Source organism: Protopterus annectens, chromosome 15.part0, assembly GCF_019279795.1.
Source record: "Protopterus annectens isolate FY-2018-M chromosome 15.part0, PAN1.0, whole genome shotgun sequence".
In the NCBI taxonomy this organism is placed as follows: domain Eukaryota; kingdom Metazoa; phylum Chordata; order Ceratodontiformes; family Protopteridae; genus Protopterus; species Protopterus annectens.
In genome coordinates this window covers 19,374,094-19,400,156 of record NC_056749.1, presented here as the reverse complement: position 1 = coordinate 19,400,156, position 26,063 = coordinate 19,374,094, and the positions used below count along the sequence as shown (strand labels likewise).

Sequence of the window (26,063 nt, the reverse complement as noted above, 5' to 3'; positions counted from 1 at the left end):
TTCGAAAATCTCAGGAGTGGGCCGACTGGCACTTGCAAACTGTTTTGCTTCGGGCACTGAGCGGCAAGAAAGACTGATGAAAATTGCGTCAGCCGCATCTTATATACCCCTGGCGCACTGACGTCAGGGAAGAGGCGACAGCAACTGACGCCGGACCAGGACTTTGGAATTCAGGCCAACTGAGGGTAGCCTGTCGGCAGGATAACCCAAGTGTAATGGACTGCAACAGTGAAACAGTGAACATCTGTACTATGTTCTTCGTGTTTTACTGTTGCAGTTATTACATTTGGGTAGATTCCCAAAGCTATGGGTGGGTGGAGGGAATTATACAGCATTAGGACCAGCTATAAGGCCCTGCAGGACAACAGTGGCAAAGCCAGCTCTGGATTTAGAGAAAAGTGGTGAATAGTAATGTTTGGTGAAAGTAAGAACCGAGCTCCAGGTAGCAGCTTCTAGAATGTCCCCGGTAGGAACACCTCTAAGAAAGGCTGTTGAAGTAGATGCAGCCATGGTGGAATGGGATCTGATCCCCTGGGGGATAGTTTTTCCATGGTGCTTATAGCAGAAACTAATACAATGGCTTATCCATAGGTTCATAGATTAGTACTAAGCTAACTGTCCTTGCAAGCCATTTTAAGCCTAGCCAATTATCCCTTGTGAGACAAACCCTGCACCTTGTGTTTGTAAGGCAAACACCTTAACCATTAGGCCACCCTCCCTGCATACTGGAAACAGCTTTGAAACTGCCTTTCCCTCTGCCCCTGCAGCAAATGCTACCAACAGTTCAGATTTTCTTTGAGATTTAGTCCTGTGTAAAATCTAAGTTGTCTGTGTACATCCAATGAATGCAGTATCCATTCCCCCATGCTCTGTGGAATAGGAAAGAAAGTTGGCAAATGAATGGTCCGATTAAGAGCCACACTGGATACCACCTTAGGCATGAAGGATGGATGGTCCTGAGAGATGCCCTGTCCGTATGACAGATGATGAACGGCTCCACTGCCATCAGAGCCTGTAATTCAGAAATCCTAGCTGAAGGGACTGCTAAAAGGAAAGTGGTTTTCCAGGAGATAAATTTTAAGTCTGCAATAGCAACTGGCTTGAAAGGAGGGAGAGCGAGTTTCTCCAATATGAAATTAAGGTCCCAGGCAGTGGCTGGAGCCCTCCTGGGTGGTCTTAAGTTTTTGGCCCCTCTGAGATACTGCTTTAGCAGAGGATGAGAGAAGAGGGGAGGCTCTGTGTTGTAATGAGCTGAAATGGCTGAGGCGTGGCTTTCAATGGAAGAAAAGGAGAGACATCTCAGTTAAGTATTGCAAAACCTGAGGAATGTTGGGCACAGCTGTGCTTATCCCTTGAGATTGATTCCAGGCACAGAATTTTTTCCATTTGTCAGCATAAGATTTTCTAGTACTAGGTCTTCTCTCCTCCAAAATGACATCCATCACGGGTTAGCTGAGGGATGCCAAGGGTGAATTTAGGTGATTAGCCACGATGCAAGATTCAAAGTTTGGAGCAGAGTGTGCAGAGTTTGGTTGTGCTGCTGAGACAGTAAGGTGTCGGGGGCAGGTGCCACGGTGAAGGTGTGACACTGCGTAGGAATGGGTACCAGTGTTGGCGAGGCCAGTCTGGAGCAATCAGAATCATTTTCGGTTTGTCCTGTTTGACTTTTAATAGAACTTTGGAGAGCAGAGGCAGAGGGGGAAAGGCATAAACTGATAGGTTTTTCCAGCTGAAGGACAGGGCATCCACTTTCCAGGCGTTTTTGTGATGGAGTTCTTGTGCAAAATTTGTCCAACTGAAAGTTCTGGGATGAGGCAAAAAGATACATGTCTGGGCTCCCCCCATCTGCTTGTCAACATGTTGAAAATCCGTGGTTCCAGTTTCCATTCGTGATTGTTCATGAGATTTCTGCTTATTTCGTCTGACAAGAGTACTCAGCTTTCCTGATAGAAATTGAGCTTGCATTTGTACTTGATAGGTCAAGGCCGTTTTCCACAATGCCATGGCTAGTCTGCAAAGGGGGTAGGAGTGTGTACCCCCTTGCTTGTTTATGTACCACATAACTGTGGTGTTGTCTGTCATTATCAGTAATTGTCCTGGATGAAGGTAGTCCTTGAAGGCTGTCAGTGCATTCTGTACAGCTAGCATTTCTTTTTGATTTATGTGAAGGTGCATTTGATTTGGGTTCCATTTTCCCTAAATGCACTTCCCTGCCAGATAAGCACCCCATTCATAGTCTGATGTGTCTGTAGTTAGGGTTTGGGCAGCAGGGGGTGGTGTGAATGGCAATCCCTTGTTCTGGTGCCAGGCCTTTGCCCACCATAGGGACTCCAGACGCAGGCAAGGTATGATAGGAATCATTGTTTCCAGGCTGTGACAAAGCTGACTCCATAAGTCTTTTTAAATACCACTGAAGTTTCCTCACATGCAGTCTTACATATGGAATTAGAATGCAGGAGGCCATGAACCCCAAAAGGCTTGCAGTATTTGCCTTGCAGAAAGCAGGGTTTTTGTTGCCACCTGTTTGAAGTAGGTCACCAAATGAATTTGCTTTGCTGGCATAGGGAAAGCCATCTGGGCAGTTGTATTCAAGCTTGCACCCAGGAATGTAATTTTTTGAGAGAGTACCAGTTGTGATTTTTCATTTATAGTGTACCCTAGACAAGTTAGAACCCTTTTTGCACATGCCAGATGTTTTAGAAGAATGTCCCCGTTTTCTGCCTGAATTAGACAATTGTCCAGGTATGGATATATCTGAATATTTCTTTGCCTGCAAAATGCAATTACTGGAGCCAGGCACTTTAGACCCTGGGCGCAGTAGATAAGCCAAAGGGCAGTGCAGAGAACTGGTAATGCAAGTAGCCTGCTTTGAAGTGGAGGTATCTTCTGCAAGATTCCCTGATTGGGATATGCAGGTAAGCCGCTTTTAAATAGAGAGTTGCCAGCCAGGCATCTTTGCCTAGCATAGAAAGTAACTGGTGAAGAGTCAGCATCTTGAATTTAAGAATGTCCAGAAAGATGTCCAGAATCGGTCGCCATGATCTGTCTTTTCTGGGTACCAGGAAAAGTCTTGAATAGAAACCTTGTCCCTTTTCCTCTTCTGGTACTGGTTAAATAGCCCCCATGCTCATGAGGGAAAGTACTTGTTTCTGGGCCTCTGCCCACTAATTTGGGGGCAGGTCTGGCCATCCATTTCGAATTGACAACATGTGGAAATGAAATCTGTATCCCTGGGATACTATATTTAAAACCTATTGGTCCTGGGTTATAATTTGCCAGTTTCTTGCATGAAGAGCCAGTTTTCCCACCAAAGGAGTGGCTAAAAGGCAAGTGCTTGATGAGTGTAAAGGGAAGTTATTGAGACTGCTTACCATAGGGAGGTGTCTTGTTGTTTCCAGATTTGGAAGAGAAGGCACCCCATTGTTTTGTTCTGAATGTCCCTTGGGACTGAAACCTGGTGCTTTTGGAATGTCTGGGTTTGACTTGAGTGGCTCTCGAACGAACTGGAAAGGAGTAGTTCTTAGTAGGCCAGTGCCTACTAAATCTTGGAGGTTGCACTTTAAGAAATATTTCACAGTTTGCATAGATTTAGCTTCATCTTCCATCTTTTTTAGAACTTCTTCAGCCTCATTACCAAAGGGACGGTCCTGTTGTAAAGGAGCATCCAACAAGTTTGCTTTAACATGAGGCAGAGTTTGCTCTTTGAGGCAAGCATGCCTTAACATAGACCCAGTTACAGCAGCCCTGCAAGAGGCCTCCAAAGAATCAAAACCACACTGCAATGTATGTTTTCCAACTTGTTCAGCTGAATGCAATAGATTCTGTAAATCTTTATTTTCCACAGAGTCAGAAATTAACATTTTCTGTTTAAGCAGTCCCATGATATGCTGTTGATATTTTAGCATATGAAATTGACAGTTTAAAGGCCTGGTTGCAGAAGTGTAAACCTTCTTACCCCATCTATCCAGCGCCCTGGAATCTTTATCAGAAGGGGTAAGAATTTTAGCAGTAGAAGCCTTAATGCCCTTGGGACCCTGTGAAATGGTTTCAGGATCTGCAACAGGATTTTTGAAAAGGAATTTGTGGGAGTCAGGAACCCTGTAGTATCTGTCTGGCTTACAAGGAGCCGGAGGCAGAGAATCAGGATACCAGTTTCTGAAAAAAATCAACAATGTCTAGAACAGGAGGGTATAGCCAAAGACCTATGCTGAGGGATGAGAAGAAAATCCCCAAGTCTCTTTTTAGCTTTAGAAAAATCCTGACTTTCCCAGTGGAAATGTTCCCTTAAGGTATGTAAAGTTTCCCCAAAAGAAAAATCCTCAGGAGGAGATGCAGAAGGAATGGAATCTTCTGCATCAGAGTCCTCATAAGTAGGTATAAACAATTCATGTTCATTAGAAGACTCAGAAGAAATAGAATCCTGTTCAGAAGATTCATAGTCAATATCTTGCCTATGCCTCTTGGGGGGGGGGGGGTCGGCTACCGCTGATCAGAGTAATTAAATCTTCAGCCATTTTGATCATTTGTTTCTTAGGTATAGGGGCCTGCACGTGGCCTAGGCGGGGGTTTTTTTTTTTTTTTTTAGACACGGATCGAGATTTTGGCCTTGGTTTTGAAGATGGTGTCAGTCTAATATACAAATCTGTAGCCCTGAAAAAGTACAGTTGTGTACCTACCATAAATGTAGATGTCCGATAGATATGCAACTGCAGTCATAACATATGGGTTGTCCTGCCTCAGGCAGCCCTCGGTCGGCCGGATTCCAAAGTCTGGGTCCGACGTCGGCTGATGTCGCACTTCTCTCAGACGTCAGAGCGGTTGGAGTACATAAGCATCAGCCGACGCCATTTTCTTCAGTGTTTCTTGCCCCAGATGCCAGGTGCCCTCCAAGGAAGGCTGAAATCAAATTGGAAGACAAAAACAGGATTCCAGAGAAATAAATGAGCAATAAACAGATACACCATAACAGATATCCCCAGCTAAGATAAACAGGGATAGGAGTGGACCCTAGGCATAGAGGGGTATGGAGGGAGGGAAAAATCCGACTGCAGTTGCATATCTATCGGACATCTACATTTATGGTAGGTACAAAACTGTACTATGTCCTTCAAGAATGCAACTGCAGTCATAACATATGGGTAGAATACCATAGCTTAGCTGGGGGAGGAGGAATGCTCAAGGAAAAAGATGGTGTGGCAATCAAACCCTGCAGGACTGCCGAAGCAAAGCCTGCTCTGGATCTGGAGTATAGACGGAGATTGTAGTGTTTGGAGAATGTATGCACGGAGCTCCATGTAGCAGCTTCTAGAATGTCCTTAGTAGGCACCCCTCTTAAGAATGCTGTAGAGGTGGCTGTAGCTCTGTTGGAATGTGGTCTGACATTGGCTGGAACAGTCTTTCCATGAAAGGAATAACAGAATCTGATGCAATGTCCAATCCATTTTGAAATAGTCTGTTTTGAAATTGCTTTTCCTTGGACTGCAGGGGCGTAAGCTACAAAAAGTTGGTCAGACTTTCTACTGGTCTTGGTTCTGTCCAGGTAGTATCGAAGTTGTCTGTGAATGTCCAAGGTATGTAACAGTCTTTCCCCCTTATTCTCAGGATTGGGGAAGAAAGCAGGCAGATGAATAGCTTGATTTAAAGAAACTCTAGATACCACCTTTGGCATAAAAGTAGGGTTGGTCCTTAATGAAACACTGTCTCTGGAAAATTATGAACGGTGGTATTGCCATTAGGGCCTGTAGTTCCGAAACCCTTCTTGCCAAGGTAATTGCCAACAGGAAAGCTGTCTTTCATGAGAGAAATTGCAAGTCAACTGAAGCTGCTGGCTCAAATGGAGGTAGAGTCAGTTTTTCTAGGACAAAATTGAGGTCCCAGGCTGGCACTGGAGCCTTTCTTGGTGGCTTAATGTTCTTGATTCCCCTGAGGAATTGCCTTAGCAAAGGATGTGAAAAGACAGGCGGATCAGTGTTATATCTAGCCGAAATAGCTGATGCATGTATCTTTATGGAAGAATATGAGAGACCATGTTTTACCATATCTGCCAAATATTCCAGGATGAGTGGGATGTTCAATAATGATGCATCATGTCCCTTGCTGGTATTCCAAATGCTGAATCTCTTCCATTTTGCTAAGTAAACCCTTCTGGTGGATGGTCTGCGAGCCTCTGTTAGTATCCGCTGAACTTCCTTGGAGAGAGATGGGCTGAGGTTATTCATGGGATCTCCCAGGCTGTTAACTGCAGTGTCTGAAGGTTTGGATGCACTGTTTTGAAGTTGTGTTGAGTCAAAAGTAGAGGCCATTGGGGAAGGGCCCACTTCTTGGTGTGACATATGCTCCGTAGTAGTGGATACCAGTGTTGTCTTGGCCAGTCCGGAGCTATTAGGATCCCCTTGGGTCTCTCTGCTTTGATCTTTAGTAATACTGAGGTCATCAGTGGCAGAGGTGGGAATGCATAGATTTTTAGGAAGTTCCAGTTGAATGAGAGAGCATCTATTTTCCAAGCTTGTGGATGGTATGTCCTTGAGCAGAATTTTTGTAAATGATGGTTGAGGTGAGAGGCAAATAGGTCTACTTCTGGCCTGCCCCATGTCGAAGTGAGCTGTGTGAAGATCTTTGGATGTAACCTCCACTCGTGTGGATCAGTGAAATTCCTGCTTAGGCTGTCCGCCAGCACATTGTCTTTGCCTGGAACAAACTGGGATTGTAACTGAATGTTTAGGCTCAGTGATTTTTCCCAAAGATGCATCGTCAGTCTGCAAAGGGGGTAAGAATGGGTGCCCCCTTGCTTGTTTATATACCACATCACAGTGGTGTCTGTCCGTATCAGTAAATGGCCTTGCTGAAGTTGGTGTTGAAAGGCCTCGATGGCATGCATTACTGCCAGCATTTCCTTTTGGTTTATGTGCAGATGTATTTCCTTTGGAGACCATTGTCCTTGTATACACCTGCCTTCCATGTGCGCCCCCCATCCAAGGTCTGAGGCGTCTGTGGTCATGGTCTGTGTTATCTGTGGTTTTTTGAATGGCATACCTGTGTTTGCCTGGCTTACCGAGGCCCACCATAGGAATTCCTTTTGTAGGCATGGAATGAGCGGTATGGTTGTCTCTAAGTTGTTGCTGTGTTGAGACCATAGGCTTTTTAAGTACCATTGAAGCTTTCTCATGTGTAGTCTTGCTAATGGAACCAGGAGAATGCAGGATGCCATGTAACCCAGGGCCTGTAGGAATCTCCTTGCAGTCATCTGGGTAAGTTTTGCCAAACCTTTGAAATGAGTTAACTTCTCTTGCTTGTCTTCTGTTAGGTAAGCCATTTGAGAGGCTGTGTCTAATTTGGCTCCTAAGAAGATTATTTGCTGGGATGGCTGAGGTCTTGACTTTTGGAAGTTGACTGTGTATCCCAGAGCTTGAAGTAATCGTATGACATAGTCCAAGTTTTTTGTCATCAATTTTTCGTCCGCTTGTATGAGGCAGTCGTCCAGGTACGGGTAAATTTGGATCCCCTGGAGCCTGCAATGAGCAATTACTGAAGCCAGGCATTTTGTGAATACTCTGGGCGCAGTAGATAAGCCAAATGGCAATGCTGAGAATTGATAATGCTCTGGCCCTGCAAGAAATCTGAGGTATCTTCTGCAGCTGTGTCTGATAGGGACATGCAGGTATGCCTCCTTGAGGTCCAGAGTAATCAGCCAAGACCCCTTGCCCAGCATGGGAAGGAGTTGCTGTAGAGTCAGCATTTTGAACTTTGGTACTATGAGAAAGGTGTTTAATGCGGACAAATCCAGTATTGGTCTCCATTGAGATTCTTTTCTTGGAACAAGGAACAGTCTTGAGTAAAACCCCTGGCCTTGTTCTTGTTGTGGAACTCTTTCTATTGCTTTCATCCGAGTAAGCACAGAGATTTGCTTGATAGCCTCTGCCCTCTGGTTTTGTGGTAGGCTTGGCATGCCTTGTTTTCTTGGTAAGGTATGAAAATGGAACCTGTAACCTTGGTCTATAATGTCCAAAATCCATTTGTCCTTTGTCAGTCTGTGCCAATTGTCTGCAAACAGAGATAATTTCCCGCCCAAGGGAGCTTCTATTTGTTCCCTGGTAGGCGGAAGTAGAGGAAAGTCATTGAGATTGTGGCTGTGGGGCAGGTGAAACCCCTGTGTCACTTCTTTGGTTTGCTGGCTGCCATTGTCGTCCCCTGTAAGGACCTCTGTATTGTCCTCTTCCTCGGCCACGTCTGTTTTTACCCCTTTGAAATTTTTCAGGATTAGGAAAGGACCAGCTTTTTTGAAGGCCAATTCCTACTGAATCTGGGGGGCTGAACCTGAAGGAAATCTTTCACCGTCTGAACTGATTTTGCTTTTTCCTCGATGGACTTTAACACATCCTTAGCATTAGCACCAAAAAGCTTGTTCTTTTCCAAAGGTGCATCCAGAAGTTTTGCTTTTACATGATCTGGTAGAGGTTGATCTTTTAACCATGCATGTCTACGAATGACTGCCCCTGTCATAGCTGCCCTACATGAAGCTTCCAGTGCATCACATCCACACTGCAGGAAGTAATTGCTTACTTGCTGAGAGTTATGTACAGCTTCCTGCAAAGACTTCCTGTCTAAAGGATCAGGAGAGGCCAATGTTTTCTGTAAATCTTCTAACAGGAAATCCTGATATTGTAACATATGAAAAAGGCAATTCAAAGCTCTCAAAGTAGTGGAGGTGTAAACCTTTTTACCCCATCTCTCTAATGACCTAGCTTCCCTGTTGGAGGGCAAAGGATTTTTAGAGGTGGAAGCTGAAACACCTTTAGGTCCCTGAGAAATAGTTTCCAAATCAGCAGTATGGGCCCTGAATAAATGGGAATGTGTTTCTGGGACCCTGTAATACCTGTCTGGCTTGGCTGGAGCAGGAGGAAGAGAGTCAGGGGTAACACTAGAGTCAGAATATAAATCGTCCAAAACATCAAGCAGAGGAGGAATAGCTAAGGGCCTGTGCTGGGGCTTTTTAAGGAAAGTTCGAAGGCGCTTTCTGGAATCAGAATATTCCTGGCCTTGCCACTTGAAATGTTCCCTCATGGTATGCAGAACTTCCCCAAAAGAAATATCCTCAGGAGGGGAGGCCGAGGGGATGGAATCCTCTGCATCTGAGTCCTCATAGGTCTGGAAGAGCTCTTCCTGGCCATCAGATTGGACAGAGTCCTCAGAATCTTCATCTGAAGGAATAGGGACAGAGGGTTCAACCCGGGGCCTTTTATCAGAAGGAGGCTAGGATCCTCTCTCAGGATGGGCCTGTGAACCTCTAATCATAGAAATTAAGTCAGCAGCCATAGTCATAATTTGTGTCTCTGGAGTAGGCTGAGGCAAGGCTTTAGCAGAAAGATGCTTGGTCTTGCTGGCTGCCTTAGCCCTAGTGTAGGCCTTAATAGACATGGCCATAGGAGGCCTGGCAGCTCCACGTGCAGGAGTGACCTTATCTACAGCAATGGTCTCGGGCATTTCCTCTGTTTCGGTATCCGGAGGAAAATCAATAACTGGCGGAGTGATATCCGGAATCGGAGTAGTCAGTAATGCGGTGTCTTCGGTTCGGAGCGGTGGAATAACAGTCTCAGGAGGAACCGAAGCACTCGCAGTAGGTTTTGTCGTGGAGTCGGTGGTAGACGCGGGCCGAGGATGTCGGTCCCGGTCTTTTAGTTTCTTGGGAGTTTGCGATGTCGGAAGCTCCGACGGCATTGTATAGGCAAATTTTTCGCCGAAAAAATCTTCAGCGAACTCCGCCCGGCGCCTGAGAGTGCACTTGTTGAAGCGAGCACAGGCTACACAGGCCAAGACGTCGTGGTCTGGGCCAAGGCAAGGTAGACAGTAAGAGTGGAAATCCTTATGAGGTATTTGTTTACCACAAGAAAGAGAATTGTTAACTTTTTCAGTAATTTTGGACATCGGCTGAGGCAAGAAAAGGTCCCCAATGGGGTACTTAGCTTTTTTGATGACTTCGGAATTGAAGAATACAGGAGCTGACCGACCGGCACTTGTGAACTGCATCTGCTTCGGGCACCGCGCGGCAAGAAAGACAAGAAAATGGCGTCAGCTGATGCTTATGTACTCCAGCCACTCTGACGTCTGAGAGAAATGCGACATCAGCCGACGTCGGACCCAGACTTTGGAATCTGGCCGACCGAGGGCTGCCTGAGGCAGGACAACCCATATGTTATGACTGCAGTTGCATTCTTGAAGGACATCACCCTCAGAAGCCGGTGCCTGCACAGCAGCTCCGGACCCATCGAAGGTAGACACATCTGCGGGTTCCATAACTGAAGCATCTCGCGGCATACTGGACTCCGAATGGGTCTCAGTAGAGGCTTGCAAATCAGAATTAGCAGGTATCAGGGGCTGTGAAAGTGCTTCACTGAGTACCGGTGAACTGGCAACTGGCTTAGGAGAAGCGTCTGCAGCTGTTTTGGACCTCAGCGGCCTTTCTTCACTTTTTTTAGATATTCCGGTAGTCTGATTGCTAACCAACAATTCTGGATAATTAAAGCGTGAGCCAAAATATTTAGAAGCAAAAATGTACCGACGTTTAATAGTGCGTTGATTAAATAAAGCACAGAACCGACAGCAAGGTATGTCGTGGTCAGGGCCTAGGCAAGGAATACAGTACAAATGGAAATCCTTATGAGGTATTTGCTTCCCACAAGTAATGCAATTATTAACTTTTACTGACATCGGGAAAGAGCAAGAAAGTTTCCCCAACGGGGTACTTAGCTTTTTAGTTGAAGACTTCGGTTCTGAAACTCGAAAACGAAAATCTCAGGAGTTGGACGACCGGCACTTGCGCTGTAAGAAAGACTAATGTAATGGCGTCAGCTGCATGTTTTATACTCCTGACATCATGGAAGAAGGGACAGCAACCAACGCATGACCCAAGACTTTGTTAATCAGGCCGACTCAGGGCAACCTGCCAGCAGATTACCCAAATGTAATAACTGCAACAGTGAAACACGAAGAACATCCACTATTTTTTTCTTTTGCACAAATATTTTCAAATAAAAAAATTATTCTGGAGAGAAAAATTAACTGCCAAGTAGACTGTAGAGTTAGAACCACCACAGAAATGCATACTGCCTACAAAACAATGTAATAGACTATCAACACTAACCCCAGCAAAACAGCATACCTTACTACCAACAAAATGATGGCTCATTATTTGGCCCCTACCTCTTAAACAAGATGGCCTTACAGATTGTTGTGAAAATTCTTAACCAAAAATTCATTTAAGCACCTTAGGCAGGAGTGAAACAGATGTGCTAGTATATTTCAGTATTACCTTTTAAAATGTGTCTCTCCTTCGAACCTGAATCTAAACAGCTTGCAAGTTGCTTCACCTCTGACATGGTTAAATCTAAGGAGGTCTTTAATAAATCATTTTAGACACATCCTGCATTCTCCTCCTTTAAGTGAACGCTTCACCCTGGTCTTGTTTCTTTTCAGAAAGTCTGAAAGTGCTAGAAATTCATTTCAAATTTGAATTAATTTCCTATAACATTTTCTACCATATTTCTAGCATCTATTTAACCAAATTATAACAGTCAGACCTGCATATCTAAGACTCAGCAACATTGTTTTGACTTTTAAAAACTGCATTTGCCACAAAAAAGGATAAAAACCACTAACATGTGCAGAAATATTAGTTTTGTAATAGCAGTATTTTAAATTTACCCTCACAGTAAAGTCACTGTAGATTTAAGGGTTGGGATAACGGTTAAGGTGTTTACCACAGACGCAAGGTCCAACGTTAGAGTCTCAACTTTGTAGTAAGTTGGCTAAACGTAATCTAATCAGGATACAAGAATAAGGCTTGGGCAATGGCACAACAGATTTATAGCACCACAACAAAACAGTACAGGTTCCCTTAGCTCGGAACTCTGTGCCACAAAACAGTACTTTAGATGCACTTAATCTTACCTGAGCGTGTCAGAGCTCTGTCCCTACAATCGGAGCATTGGGTGAACTGAGGCATCGCCACAACGCTAATGTAAATATCTCGGTGGTTCTCATCACTCATCATCAAATTCATCAGCATGCCATTTGCAGAACGTGTGCTGGTAGGAGGCAAGAGGACAAATCATTTAAATCTAACAGTCAAAAACAAAAAAAATTCCATGCTGCTGAACTAAGTTTTGGATGTGCTCAATTATACTGAAGGTCTGTTAAGCAGAAAAATATGACCAAAGGGACCAGGGTGTCACTGCGCTGACATAAGGGCAGCAATGATTTTGTTCACAGACTGAGGCACACCACTACAGTCTCCACAGGGAGGTCCAGCAGTGATCACAGGCAGAGGCACACCACTACAGTCTCCACAGGGAGGTCAGCAGTGATCACAGGCAGAGGCACAGCACTACAATATCTGCAGGAAGATCAGCACTGTCAGCAGTGTTCATATGCCACTACAATCTCCAAAGTAACTTAGGTCACCACATACGTTAACAGAGATCAAATTAAGGCAGTGCTTCTTCCTCCACCTTGCCAGCCAGCACCACTCTTCCACACGTGAACTCGCTATCCCACAACGTGGCACATCCCATTCTTAAAGACGTTTCCTCTTCACACATTTAAGGGGGAAGTTTGATGAGGTGCGTTTCACCCTGCATCAATCCTACGCATGCGTACACACATGCACTCACACTTCCTACACACATGCATAGTCTTGAATAAAGACACCCATGCCAACCCTCAAAATGGAGACTTGCACCGTTTATGGGAAAAAGTCTTGAGAGGCACTTAAGTTGCACCCCACATCAGTCTTCCACACACAAACCACTCCCCTGACAAAGCAATATCACTAGAATTAATGTCCCTGTGCACCTTGGCCAACTTTCGCTACACACACACACACACACACACACACACACACACACACACACACACATGCTGCATTTGGTGTAGTCCCCAGCAAGTAGAAAGTTTTCACATAAGGGAGTTGACTACAGTACACATTTGCCTAGCAGAGGATCAACATTTGTATGCTACTAAAGAACTGTGCAACACCAGTAGCATTCTCCCTTCAACAGTTTAAAGTCACCAATCTTAAAAGTGAGCATTGGATGAATGGTCATTACATTGGGGGTGGGGTGCAGGTGTGTATGTACGACAGACTGGGCAAATCAGGTACGTCTTCAGAGAACCTGCGCATTCCTTCAAAAGAGACGTGCACTCTGTCAGGAATTGTTTTCAAAGGCCTGCTACCATCAACCAGACTGCCCTTTTGAAGAGTGGGTCACTGAAGATAAAAGTATTGATTTAATGGAGCACATCCAAAACTTTAAAGACTAGGAACTGAACAGAGTATAAAACATACATAATTCAGTTAAACCACGTTCATTTTTATCACCACAGAAGGTGGGTAATACACATTACAGTTCATATTCATGTATTAACCAAAGATTAATCTTGTATAAAAGCAAGGTAAGATTATGGCTACCACTTGGTTACAAAACACCCACAATATGCATAAAACTATTACTCACACACTCAAGCTGCAGTGTTCCAAAATTGTGGAACTGTAAGACCTAAAAACTTTCCTAATACTACACAAGGAAAACTGCAACTGTTCAGGTAACATACCATAACAGACAAGAACATAGGGAAAGAGCTCTGCTAGGCAGCATGCAATGCCAGTCAACTTCAACAACCTCCCCTCCCACTCTTCTCGGGGGCAGAGTACACCTTCATTTGGATGTCAGCAGAACCTGGTATAAAGCTGGCATCCAACACCACCAGCTTAACTTCTTTGTCTGACTTGACACAAAGCATTGAAACCTCAAAGATGCACCTCTTGTGACCAGTTTACCTTAGGGATTCAGTCAGGCAAGAGTAGAGTCGCCTCCCAGGGAGTGTGCACAAAAAGGAAAGGTAGCAGAAAGTACAGTTGTGTACACTTACCATAAATGTAGATATTTGTATTCACATTTGCAGTCATTACATTTGGGTAATCTGCTGGCAGGTTGCCCTAAGTCGGCCTGAATAACAAAGTCTTGGGTCCTGCGTCGGTTGCGTCTCCTCTTCCATGACGTCAGGTTGTCAAGGGTATAAAATATGCAGCAGACGTCATTTTAAATCAGTTTCTTGCCCCAGATGTTTGGTGCCCCCCAAATGGGGGGAAAAATTATATATATATATATATATATATATATATATATATAAACTGTAAATATATAAATGCACCTTAGAAACAAAATTTACCTTCAACTAATAACAAATACACCACAAAGGCTTTTGAGTATAGTGAAGGAAAGAAAATGTATAGAAAGGGGGCTGGTGAGTGGGTAAACCAAGACTGCAACAGTGAATATACTCTAACATCTACATTCATGGTAAGTGTACACAACTGTACTATGTTTTTCGTGTTTCACTGTTGCAGTCACTACATTTGGGTAGACTCCTAAAGCTATGGATGGGAGGATGGAACTAAACAGCATTAGGAGCAGCTATAAGGTCCTGCAGGACTGCAGTGGCAAAGTCTGCCCTGGATTTAGAGAAGAGAAGTAAATAATGCTTTGAGAACGTATGAACTGAGCTCCAAGTAGCAGCTTCTAGAATGTCTCTGGTAGGGACCCCTCTGAGAAAAGCTGCTTAAGTAGAGGCAGCCCTGGTGGAATGGGATCTGATCCCCTTAGGCACAGGTTTAACATGGTGCAAGTAGCAGAAATAAATGCAATGGCTTATCCACTTAGAAACAGTTTTTGATATAGCCTTCCCCTCTGATCCTGCAGCAAATGCTACCAGTAGTTGCTCAGACTTAGAGATTTTGTCCTGTTTAAGTAGAATCTTAGTTGCCTGTGTACATTCAATGAATGCAGAATCTACTCCCCCTTCTGCAGATTTGGGAAAAAAGTTCGCAGGTGAAAGGTCTGGTTAAGAACCACACTGGATACCACCTTAGGCATAAAAGGACGGGTCCCGAGGGCCACCCTGTCCGGGTAAAAAATAATGAAAGGCTGCACTGCCATGAGAGCCTATAGTTCTGAAACCCTTTTAGCTGAAGTGACTGCCAAAAGAAAAGCAGTCTTCCAAAAAAGAAATTTTATATCCGCAGTAGCTGCTGGTTCAAAAGGAGGCAGGGTGAGTTTTTCCAGCACAAAATTGAGGTCCCATGCTGGAGTTGGCGCTCTCCTGGGAGGCCTTATGGCCCCTCTGAAATACTGTTTTAGCAGAGAAAAAAGGGGAGGCTCTGTGTTGTAATCAGCCGAGATGGCAGAGGCATGGATTTTTATTGAAGAAAAAGATAGGCCCTTGTCAAGCATCTCAGTCAAGTATTGTAAAATCTGAGGAATATTGGGTTTTGCTGTGTCTATTCCTTGTGCTTGGTTCCAAGCATAGAATCTCTTCCATTTATCAGCATAAGATTTTCTAGTACTAGGCCTTCTGGCTTCCAAACTGACATCCATCACAGGTTTACTGAGAGATGTGGTTTGAATAATTAGTTGATTAGCCATGCTGCAAGATTCAGAGTTTGGAGCTGAGTGTGCAGAATTTGATAGTTCTGCTGAGACTATAGATGAGGTGTGTTTGAGGCAAGTACCACCTTAGAAGCGGGTACCAGTGTTGGCGAGGCCAGTCCGGAGCAATTAGAATAATTTTTTGTTTTTTCCTGTCTGACTTTTAGCAAGACCTTGGAGAGTAGAGGCAGAGGGGGAAAGGCACAGACTGATAGGTTTCTCCAGCTGAAGGATCGAGCACCCACTTTCATGCTTTTTTGTGAGGAGTTCTTGTGCAGAATATGTCCAACTGATAGATCTATTTGCCTCTCCCCAAAACTATGCCTGGGCTTCCCCATTTCTGTGTTAACATGCTGAAGATATGTGGATCCAGTTTCCATTCGTGCAGGTCCATAAGATTTCTGCTTAGGTCATCTAACAGAGTATTTTGCTTTCCTTGCAGGAATTGAGCTTGAAGATGTATTTGGTAAGTCAAGGCTGTGTTCCACGAGGCCATGACTAGTTTGCAAAGGGGGTAGGAATGGGTACCCCCCTGCTTGTTTATGTACCACATAACTGTGGTGTTGTCCATCTTTATCAATAGTTGTCCTGGATGAATTAAGTCCTTGAAGGCTGTCAGAGCATTCTAAACAGCTAGCATTTCTTTCTGGTTGATGTGTAGATGCATTTCGTTTGGGTTCCATTTGCCCTGAATGCATCTCCCTGCCAGGTGGGCCCCCCAAGCATAGTCTGATGAGACTGTAGTTAGGGTTTGGATGGCAAGGAGTAGAGTGAATGACAGTCCCTTATTTTGGTGACATGCCTCTGCCCACCAAAGAAACTCCTGTTGTAGGCAGGGAATGAGAGGAATCATGGTTTCCAGGCTGTGACAATGTTGACTCCATAAACTTTTTAGGTACCAATGAAGTTTCCTCATATGCAGTCTCGCATTTGGAATTAGTAGAATGCAGGATGCCATGAACCCCAAAGCCTGCAAAATTTGTCTTGCAGATAACTGGGTTTTTGTTGCCATTTGTTTGAATTATGTTGTCAATTGCATTTGTTTGTCTGGCATGAGGTAAGCCATCTGGGCAGTTGTATTGAAGCTTGCACCCAGGAATGTAATTATTTGAGTACCAATTGTGATTTCTTTGCGTTTATGGTGTACCCTAGGCATGCTAGAAGCCTGGTTACAAATGCCAGATGTTGAGTGTCCTTGTCCTCTGCTTGAATGAGACAATCGCCCAGATAAGGACAAATCTGAATGTTTCTTTGTTTGCACAATGCAATTACTGGTGCCAGGCACTTTGGCTTATCTACTGCGCCCAGGGTCTTTACAAAGTGCAGTGCAGAGAATTGGTAATGCAAAAAGCCTGCTTTGAAGCGGAGGTATCTTCTGCAAGATTCCCTTATTGGGATATGCAGGTATGCCTCTTAAGTAGACAGTTACTAACCAGGCATTCTTGCCTAGCATACGCAGTAGCTGTTGTAAAGTCAGTATTTTGAATTTTGGAATGTCCAGGAATGTGTTTAGAATTGATAAGTCCAGTATTGGATGCCATGATTTGTATTTTCTGGGTACCAGGAAAACTCTTGAATAAAAGACTTGTCCTTTTTCCTTTTCTGGTACCGGCTGAATAGCCCCCGTATCCATGAGGGATATGACTTGTTTCTGAGCCTCTGCCCACTGGTTTTGTGGCAGATCTGGCCAACCGTTTGGAATTGGCAAAGTATGGAAATGAAACCTGTACCCCTGGGATACTATGTTTAATACCCACTTGTCCTGGGTAATTAACTGCCAATTCTGAGCATGAAGTGATAGTTTTCCCTCTAAGGGGGCTGCCAAAAGATAAGTGCTTGGAGATGGTAGAGGAAAGTCATTGAGACTTCTTACTGTAGGGGTTGTGCTTTGGTACCTTCAGGTTTGGAGGTGGAGGCACCCCATTGCTTTGACCTGTACGATCCCTGTGATTGATATCTGGAGCCTTGAGTGCCTGGTTTTGCCCTAAGTGGCTCTGTTGGACACAGGAAAGGACCAATTCTTAGTAGGCCAGTGCTTACTGAACCTGGGTGACTGCACTTGCAAGAAATCTTTTACAGTTTGCATAGATTTAGCTTTGTCTTCTATTTTCTTTGAAACCTCTTCTGCCTTATTACCAAACAGACTATCGTGCTGTAAAGGGGCATCCAACAATTTAGCTTTAACATGATCAGGCAGATTTTGCCCCTTGAGCCAGGCATTTCTTATCATAGATCCAGTTACGGCGGCCCTGCAAGAGGCCTCCAAGGAATCAAAACCACATTGCAAAGTATGCTTTCCAACCTGTTCTGCTGAATGCAACAAATCCTGTAACTAATTTCCACACAATCAAAAATCAACATTTTCTGTTTCAGTAAGTCCATAACATGCTGTTGATATTTAAGGATATGAAATTAGAAGTTATGTACCTACCATAACGTTCCATGTTAGTTGTCTTCTCTCGCCTTCTTCCTTGCTGGATGGGTTCGGAGCCGATCCTCGGCTCCGACTCGGCACTTGCTAAGCTTGAGAACTCTTTTTACCAGCTCAAGGCAACCCTATATCCCATGATGCAAGGCGAGACTACCTCAGATCTCGTTTGGTAGCTATAATACCCTGCTAAATAATACTATTCCCAAAGGAAGAGCAAAGACTAGCCTAGAAGAACTAGGCAAAAGGTTCTTAAGATAGACTCTTTCTACTGAAGACTCAGGAGAGTGAAACCTGAGAAAGAAGCCCTTCAAGATCTGTCCAGGCCAGGGGGAAGGAGGGAGGGACGCAAGAAAGAAGGTGAGAGAAGACAACTAACATGGAACGTTATGGTAGGTACATAACTTCTAAATGTTACGTTGTCAATCTCGCCTTCATTCTTGCTGGATGGGACCGTGTCCCTAGCACCTGTATCCTGGGTGGCTCAATGGAACAGACTCTTGAGAAAGTACAGTTTTGTACCTACCATAAATGTAGATGTCCGAACTGGATAGCATCTGCAGTCATAACTGGGTTGTCCTGTCGTCAGGCAGCCCTTCGGTCGGCCGGATTCCAAAGTCTGGGTCAGCAAACTCCAACCGACGCCTTAGCGTTCGTCGGTTGAAGGAAGCACAGGCCGAACAGGCTGCTACGTCGTGGTCTGGGCCTAAGCAAGGTAAGAGTGGAAATCTTTATGAGGTATTTGTTTCCCACAAGTTAAGCAGTTATTGACTTTTTCTGACATCGGCTGAGGCAAGAAAGAGTCCCCAACGGGGTACTTAGCTTTTTAGAAGTCTTCGAAGTAGTATTCGGTAGTAGTTATCTCTGGATCTGACCGACCGGCACTTGCGAACAGCTTCGGCGCCACGCGGCAAGAAAGACTGGGGAAAATGGCGTTGGCTGATGCCTTTATACCCGAAGACCAGCAGAGATGACGTCGGGTGAAGTGCGACATCAGCCGAAGCCGGACCCAGACTATGGAATCCGGCCGACCGAAGGGCTGCCTGACGACAGGACAACCCAGTTGTTATGACTGCAGATGCATCCATGAAGGACATCAGCATCCCCCTGCAAGAGGCCTCCAAAGAATCAAAACCACATTGCAAAGTATGTTTTCCAACTTATTCAGCTGAATGCAATAAATCCTGTAAATCCTTATTTTCCACACAGTCAGAAATCATCACTTTCTGCTTTAGCAATCCCAAGATATGCTGTTGATATTTTAGCATATGGAATTGACAGTTTAAAACCCCGATTGCCAAGGCGGCAGAAGTATAAACCTTTTTACCCCATCTAACCAGCGCCCTGGAGTCTATCAGAAGGTGTAGGATTTTTAGCAAAGCAGCCTTAATGCCCTTGGGCCCCTGAGAAATTGTTTCAGGGTCCGCAACAGGATTTTTGAAAAGGAATTTGTGGGCGTCAGGAACCCTGTAGTATCTGTCTGGCTTACAAGGGGCCGGAGGCAGGGAATCAGGGGGCCATAAGCACATCAACAATGTCTAGTACAGGAGGTATAGCCAAAGGCCTATGCTAAGGAAGAAGGAAATCCCTAAGCCTCTTTTTGGATTCAGAAAAATCCTGACTTTCCCAGTGGAAATGCTCCCGTAAGGTATGTAAAGTTTCCCCAAAAGAAAAATCCTCAGGGGGAGAAGCAGAAGGAATGGAATTCTCTGCATCAGAGTCCTCATAAGTAGGTATGGACAAATCCTGTTCATTAGAAGAGTCAGAAGAAACAGAGTCAGAAGATTCATAGTCAAGTTCAGCCCCAAGCCTCTTAGAGGGGGGGGGGGGTTGACTACCCCTGATTAGAGTAATTAAATCTTCAGCCATTTTGATCATGTTTTTTAGGCATAGGAGCCTGAACATGTGGCCTGGGTGTCCTTTTTTTAGACATAAATCGAGATTTTGACCTTAATATTGAAGGTGGTGTCTGTTTAATATACAAATCTGTAGGCCTGAATACACCCTCAGAAGCCAGTGCCTGCACAGCGGCTCTGGACCCATCCAAGGTAGAGACATCTGCGGGTTCTATAGATGAAGCATCTCGCAGCATACCGGACTCTGAATGGGTCTCAGTAGAGGCCTACAAATCAGAAGAAGCAGGTATCAGGGGCTGTGAAAGCACCAGAGTACCGGCGAACTGGTGACTGGCTTAGGAGAAGCGTCGGCAGTTTTGAACCTCAACAGCCTTTTTCTTTAGAGTTTTTTCAGTATTCCAGTAAGCTGATGGGCTAACAGACGTCATTTCTGGATAATTAAAGTGGGAACCGAAATATTTAGCAGCAAAAATGTACCGACAGATAGTGCACTGATTAAATAAAAGCACAAAACCAACAGAAAGGTACTTCATGGTCAGGGCCTAAGCAAGGAATACAGTACAAACTAAAATCCTTATGAGGAATTTGCTTCCCACAAGTAATACAATTATTAACTTTTACTGACATCGGTAAGAAGCAAGAAAAAAAAAAAATAAATAAAGTTTCCCCAATGGGGTACTTAGCTTTTAGTTGAAGACTTCGGTTCTGAAACACGAAAACGAAAATTTCAGGAGTCTGCCAACCAGCACTTGCGAACTGCTTCTGCTTCGGACACAGAGCGGCAAGAAAGACTGATGTAATGACGTCGGCTGCCCTGTTTTATACCCCTGACAACCTGACATCATGGAAGAAAGGACAGCAACCGACCATGACCCAAGACTTTGTTAATCAGGCAGACTGAGGTCAACCTGCCAACAGTGAAACACGAAGAACATGTGCCTCAATGAGTACCGGCGGACTGGCAACTAGCTTAAAGAAGCGTAGTCGGCAGTTATGGACCTATGCGGTCCGTCTCTGTCTTTATCCTTACTTTTTTTGTAATATTGGTAGTTAGATGGCTTACCGAAGCCATTTCAGAGTACGGATACAGAGTACCAAAATAATTTGCTGCAAATATAGCCAGATGACTAACAGTTTGGGGGTTGAACAAGGCACAAAACCGACAGCGAGGGACGTCGTGGTCTGGGCCTAAGCAAGGAATACAGTACGAATGAAAATCTTAGAGGTATTTGCTTTCCACAGGTAAGAAAATTGTTAACTTTTACTGACATTGGTTAGAGCAAGAAAAAGGATCCCAACAGGGTACTTCGCTTTTTTGAAGAATTTGGTAATGAAACTCGAAATTTTCAGGCGTCTGCTGACCTGCACTATCGAACTGCTTCTACTTCGGGCACCACACGGCAAGTTAAGACTGATGTAATGGCGTTGGCTGCATGTTTTATACCCCTGATGACCGGATGTCATGGAAGAAGACCACAAACGATGCAGGAATCCAAGACTCTGGTATTCAGGCTGGCTGAGGGCTACCTGCAAGCAGATCCAAATGTGATGACTGCAACAGTGAAACATGAAGAACATCCAGACAAGGACCTAGTTTTCAGACAGCTAGCACTTGCCAACGCATTAGGTACAGATGCCTGTACTGCAGCTGGGTGGTGGTCGGGTGCATACCCAAACTCTCAAGGGGGCATCTATTTTACGGGGCACAAGAGGCTCATCAACCTAAGAATCTGGAGCATTTCTCCCCAGGCCTCCGCTGAAAACAGGCACTGTGGAACCTAGTCTGACTTTCCCGGTCAACAAATAAATAAATAAAAGAAATTATGGCAGCTGTTTAGGTGACTGGTGCTTTCAACTAGTTATGGACGTCTGGGCCCTGCATATGTGCTCAGACAATATAATGGTCATGTGGCACATACTATAAGGAAGTCACAAACTTGGGAATAAGCTGCGGTAGTACAGCTGTCCCTGAAGGCTTCCCACATATCCAGATTGGGAGTAAGCTGCAGTAGTACAGCTGTTCATGAAGGCTCCCTGCATAACCAGTTTGGAAAACTCTAAAGCTGGCATCAGCAGATTCCACCCTTTCACACAAGTAGATACTGCAGAGGGCTATGTTCTTTGACCTTGCTCTCTAAAATGAGAATACCAGAAATTGGCTTGTTTTACTTACTCAGAGAATAGACCAATGAGGGAATTCTCCAGAGCCCCAGACATGTTATAGCAGTGGACGACATCACTAAATTGGTTGAGTGTTTTTCTCTCTGGTTTACCTCCAGCCCCCCCTCTCCAAGAGATTTTTTATTTTAAAATTTATTTAATTTGTTTACCGAGAAAATCCAACTGGACAGGTCCTTTTAAAGCAAAGGGCTGGAGAGAAAAGCTCCACACAAAGATACATTCAGTAGAGAAATTAATATTGAAAATTAATAAAACTGATATAAATGCAATTTAACAATGTCAGCATAAGCCCCAAACGTAAAATGAGTAACTTGGTTACACGAGGACAGTGGATATACATGGAGTAGGAAATGCACCCCGGGGATCACTTCTGTGGCTCTGCTCGACAGGGGCACAGGAAAATAACTTTCTTGGGTGGCATAAGCCAGGGAACCTTGTTGGCTAGGCTTACTTAGGCCCTTGGGCTGATAGCCTACTACCTACGAACCTGAGTATGCATCATATATGCATAGGAGCATTGGTTACATCTGTGATGGCACATATTGAAACATTAGTACAATAGTAAAAGCAGTGATGTAGTTATAAAGCTAATTGGACATAACTGTTATGGCTGTAAACTGATCCACAGAGTTGTTTGGAGAGATGGTGGAGTAAAAGCGGGTGCAGAGATTAGGAGGAAACAGTAGGGGAAGAATAAAAAAAAAAAAAAAAGAGAGTGAGGTGATTTAAAAGATGAGGAAAGACAGGCTAGAAATGGATGTGCCATTTTGACCAAAATGGCATTGGATGTTCTTTTTGATTCATTGTTCATAGGTTTGTACGAGGCTAATGGCCCTGGGGCCTTTACTAGCCAAGCCCACAGAAGTGCCCTGGCATTGTGTCGCCTGTTAATTTCCAGTGCCTCAAGTACTGCCACTGACGTGATCCCGGGGTGAACTTTCCATTTCCCATCCACTCAATATTTCTCTTGAAGAGGGCTAGTGAGGTGCTCTGCTTGACATGTATGGGAAATTCTATTCCACAGCATGGATAGTCTCTGGGTTATCAGCCTGCCCCTCCAGCATGTTCTGCTGATTGTGGTAATGAGGCTGAGGTCTCTGGAGCATGTGGTGCAGAAGGATTGGGATTTCTGTAGATGTAGCACTTCTAACAGAGCTGGGTCAGACATGGCTTTGTAAGTCAAGCAGATATCGCCTCTTAGCAGGCGACATGAGAGAGAACAGCTGGAGTTTTTTTTTTTTTTTTTTTTTTTTTTTTGAGTTTGTCCATGTAGGGCATGTGTTTAAGGCCCAGGATCCTCTTAGTGAGATACTCTTGTGGCCTCTCCAGCTGTTGCAGGGGTCTAGTGAGGTACATGCCAAATGGGGCATTATAGTCAGATTGGTCTGAGGGAAGAGGAGAGAGAAATTACCACCTCTTTCTTTCTGGATGCAAAACCCTTGGTAATGAGATGTGCCACATAGGACTTTCTGACCACAGTGGCAATGTGGTGGTCAAAGGAGAGGTTGCTATCAACCTGTGACCCCAGATTTCTTATAACTACCTTCAGTGTTCAGTGGGCTCCTATCGATGTGGGGATTAGTGGGAACTGAGTTTCTCAAAGGGAATAACAGTGCACTTTTTGGCATTAAGCTTAAGGCCATGGTTTCGACACTAGTCACTGGTCTCAGTGAAGCATTTCTGTAGGATGTCTGCAGCACTTGGGGAGTTAATTATGGCTTCCAGATTGCTATCTTCTGAGAATTTGGTCGGCCAGAGTCCCTCCAAGTTGGCCTGGACTTCTGAGAAGTAGATTTAAAACATGAGGGACCCAGGACCGGTCCCTGTGGGACTCCACTCGTGACTGGTCTGCAGTCTAACTTGAGTCCGCTATTTTAACACAGTGTTCTGTGAGCCAGTTTGCAACCCACCTAACGATATAGGGGTTGATGCCTAATTTGGTGAGTCTATCAATAATTCATGAGTGAGGAACGGTATCAAAGGCCTTGGCCAGATATAGGTAGGCTGTATGAACTGCCTTACCTTCATCCACCGCTCTGGTGACAAAGTCAACCAGGTTGAGCATGCATGATCTACCTTTCATAAAACCAAACTGCGTGGGATCTAGAGTTTGGAGAGTCCCTATATCCTTATTAATTAGGTCCACAATTATGCGCTCCATAGCCTTACATATCAGACTCGTTAGGCTAATGGGGCAATAATTTCCAGGGTCTGTAGTCACTCCTTTATGGAGAGGGATGACTGTAGCAGTGCGCCATTCGGTAAGGACAAAGCCTGAGGTGAGGCTGTGAGTGAACAGAGCACACAGATGTGGTGCCAGTTCACTTTGTAATTCATATAGAACACAGCCAGGGATACTGTCGGGTCCCATGGAAGCTGTATTCTTGGCCTTAGACAATGCAGCTTTGACCTGTGCTGCAGTAATGCAGGGTTGCCCGGCATTCTTCCAGTATTGAGATTGGTCCTTTGGAGGTGAGGAGGTGTAAGGTTGACATCGAATCTTTCGGCCAGTATGTTGACAATATCTGTTGGCTCAGTATAGGAGATACCATTGCGCAGTAACTCAGAGCAAGTTGTTCCTTAAGCCAAGCATGCCTTCTAAGTACAGACGCAGTGACTGCAGCCCTGCAAGATGCTTCCAGAGCATCAAAACCACATTGCAAAGTATGTTTACCAACTTGTTCAGCAGAATGCATCAACTCTTGCATCAACTCTTGCAACTCTGTGTTCAGCACAGTCAGAAATCAACATAATTTTCCATTTTAGTAGTCCCATAACATGCTGCTGATGCTTTAACATATGAAACTGTAAATTTAAAGCCCTAATGGCCAAAGTAGTACAAGTGTATACCTTCTTACCCAGTCTGTCAAACTCTAGAGTCCCTATCAGAAGGTGTAGGATTTTTGGCAGTAGTAGTAGCCTTAATGCCTTTTGGTCATTGGGAAATGGTCTCTGGATCCGCAGTGGGATTTTTGAAGAGGAATTTGAGAGAGTCAAGTACTCTGTAGTGCCTATCAGGTTTCCTGGGAGCTGGAGGCAGTATCTGGGGTAAGGCTGGATTCAGAGAAATCTACAATCGCCAGAACATGAGGGATAGCTAGAAGCCTGTGTTGAGGCAGGAGAAAAAAATTCCCAAGTCTCTTTTTGGTCTCCAAATACGCCTGGCTTTCCCAGCGGAAATGCTCCGTAAGGGTATGCAAGGTTTCACCAAAAGAAAAATCTTCTTGAGCTGAAGCAGAGGGAATGGAATCCTCTGCATCAGAATCCTAATAAGTAAATAAGGGTAAATCATGGTAGTCGGAAGGAAGAGATCAGATTCCTGATCAGAAGATTCAGAAAGAAAACCAGTTCTAGGTCTCAGAGGGGGAAGGCTGGCTTACCTTAACTAAAGGTAATAAAGGTCTTCAGCCATTTTAATCATTTGTTTCTGAGGCATATGGGCCTGAGTATGCGGTTTGGTCGATTTTCTAGGCGTGATACAAGCTTTAGGTTTGACGAATTCGGCATTTCTAGCTTGAAAAGAAGTCTGTTTAATATGAAAATCGGTAGGCCTGAATGCACCCTCAGAAGCCGGTGCCTGCACAGCAGCTCTGGACCCATCCAAGATAGACAACCGCAGGTTCCATAGTCGAAGCATCTCGCGGCATACCCAACTCCGAATGGGTCTCAGTAGTGGTATGCAAATCTGTAGTAGCGGTATCAGGAAAGCGCCTCACTGGAGTACCGGCTGACTGGCGACTAGCTTAACGAAAGCATCAGCAGTTTTGGACCTATGCGGTCCGTCTTTATCCTTTTTTTTTTTTTTTTTTTTTTTTTCGGAAGATCGGTAGCTGGATGGCTTAATGAAGCCATTTCGGAGTACGGAGATAGAGAACGAAGGTATTTTAGCTACAAAAATAGCCCGATGAAGAATAGTTCGGGCATTGAACAAGGCACAAAACAGACAGCAAGGGATGTTGTGGTCAGGGCCTAAACAGGTGAGGCAGTAAGAATGAAAATCTCTAAGAGGTATTTGCTTTCCACAGGCAAGACCATTGTTAATTTTTTCTGACATCGGTTAGGACAAGAAAAAAAGGATCCCCAATGGGGTACTTATCTTTTTTGAAGACTTCAGGTCTG

The 26,063-nt window shown here is 44.5% G+C and overlaps 1 protein-coding gene across 2 annotated transcripts in view; it reads right to left on the bottom strand.

Moving 5' to 3' along the window:
• DCAF15 (DDB1 and CUL4 associated factor 15) overlaps positions 1–26,063 on the bottom strand; it is a 1,446,364-nt gene that overhangs the window by 983,489 nt on the left and 436,812 nt on the right. For both annotated transcript variants that reach the window (XM_044057323.1, XM_044057324.1), the window contains exon 5: positions 11,944–12,080. In XM_044057323.1, the coding sequence (XP_043913258.1) occupies positions 11,944–12,080 (137 nt within the window). The remainder of the gene's footprint in view (positions 1–11,943; positions 12,081–26,063) is intronic.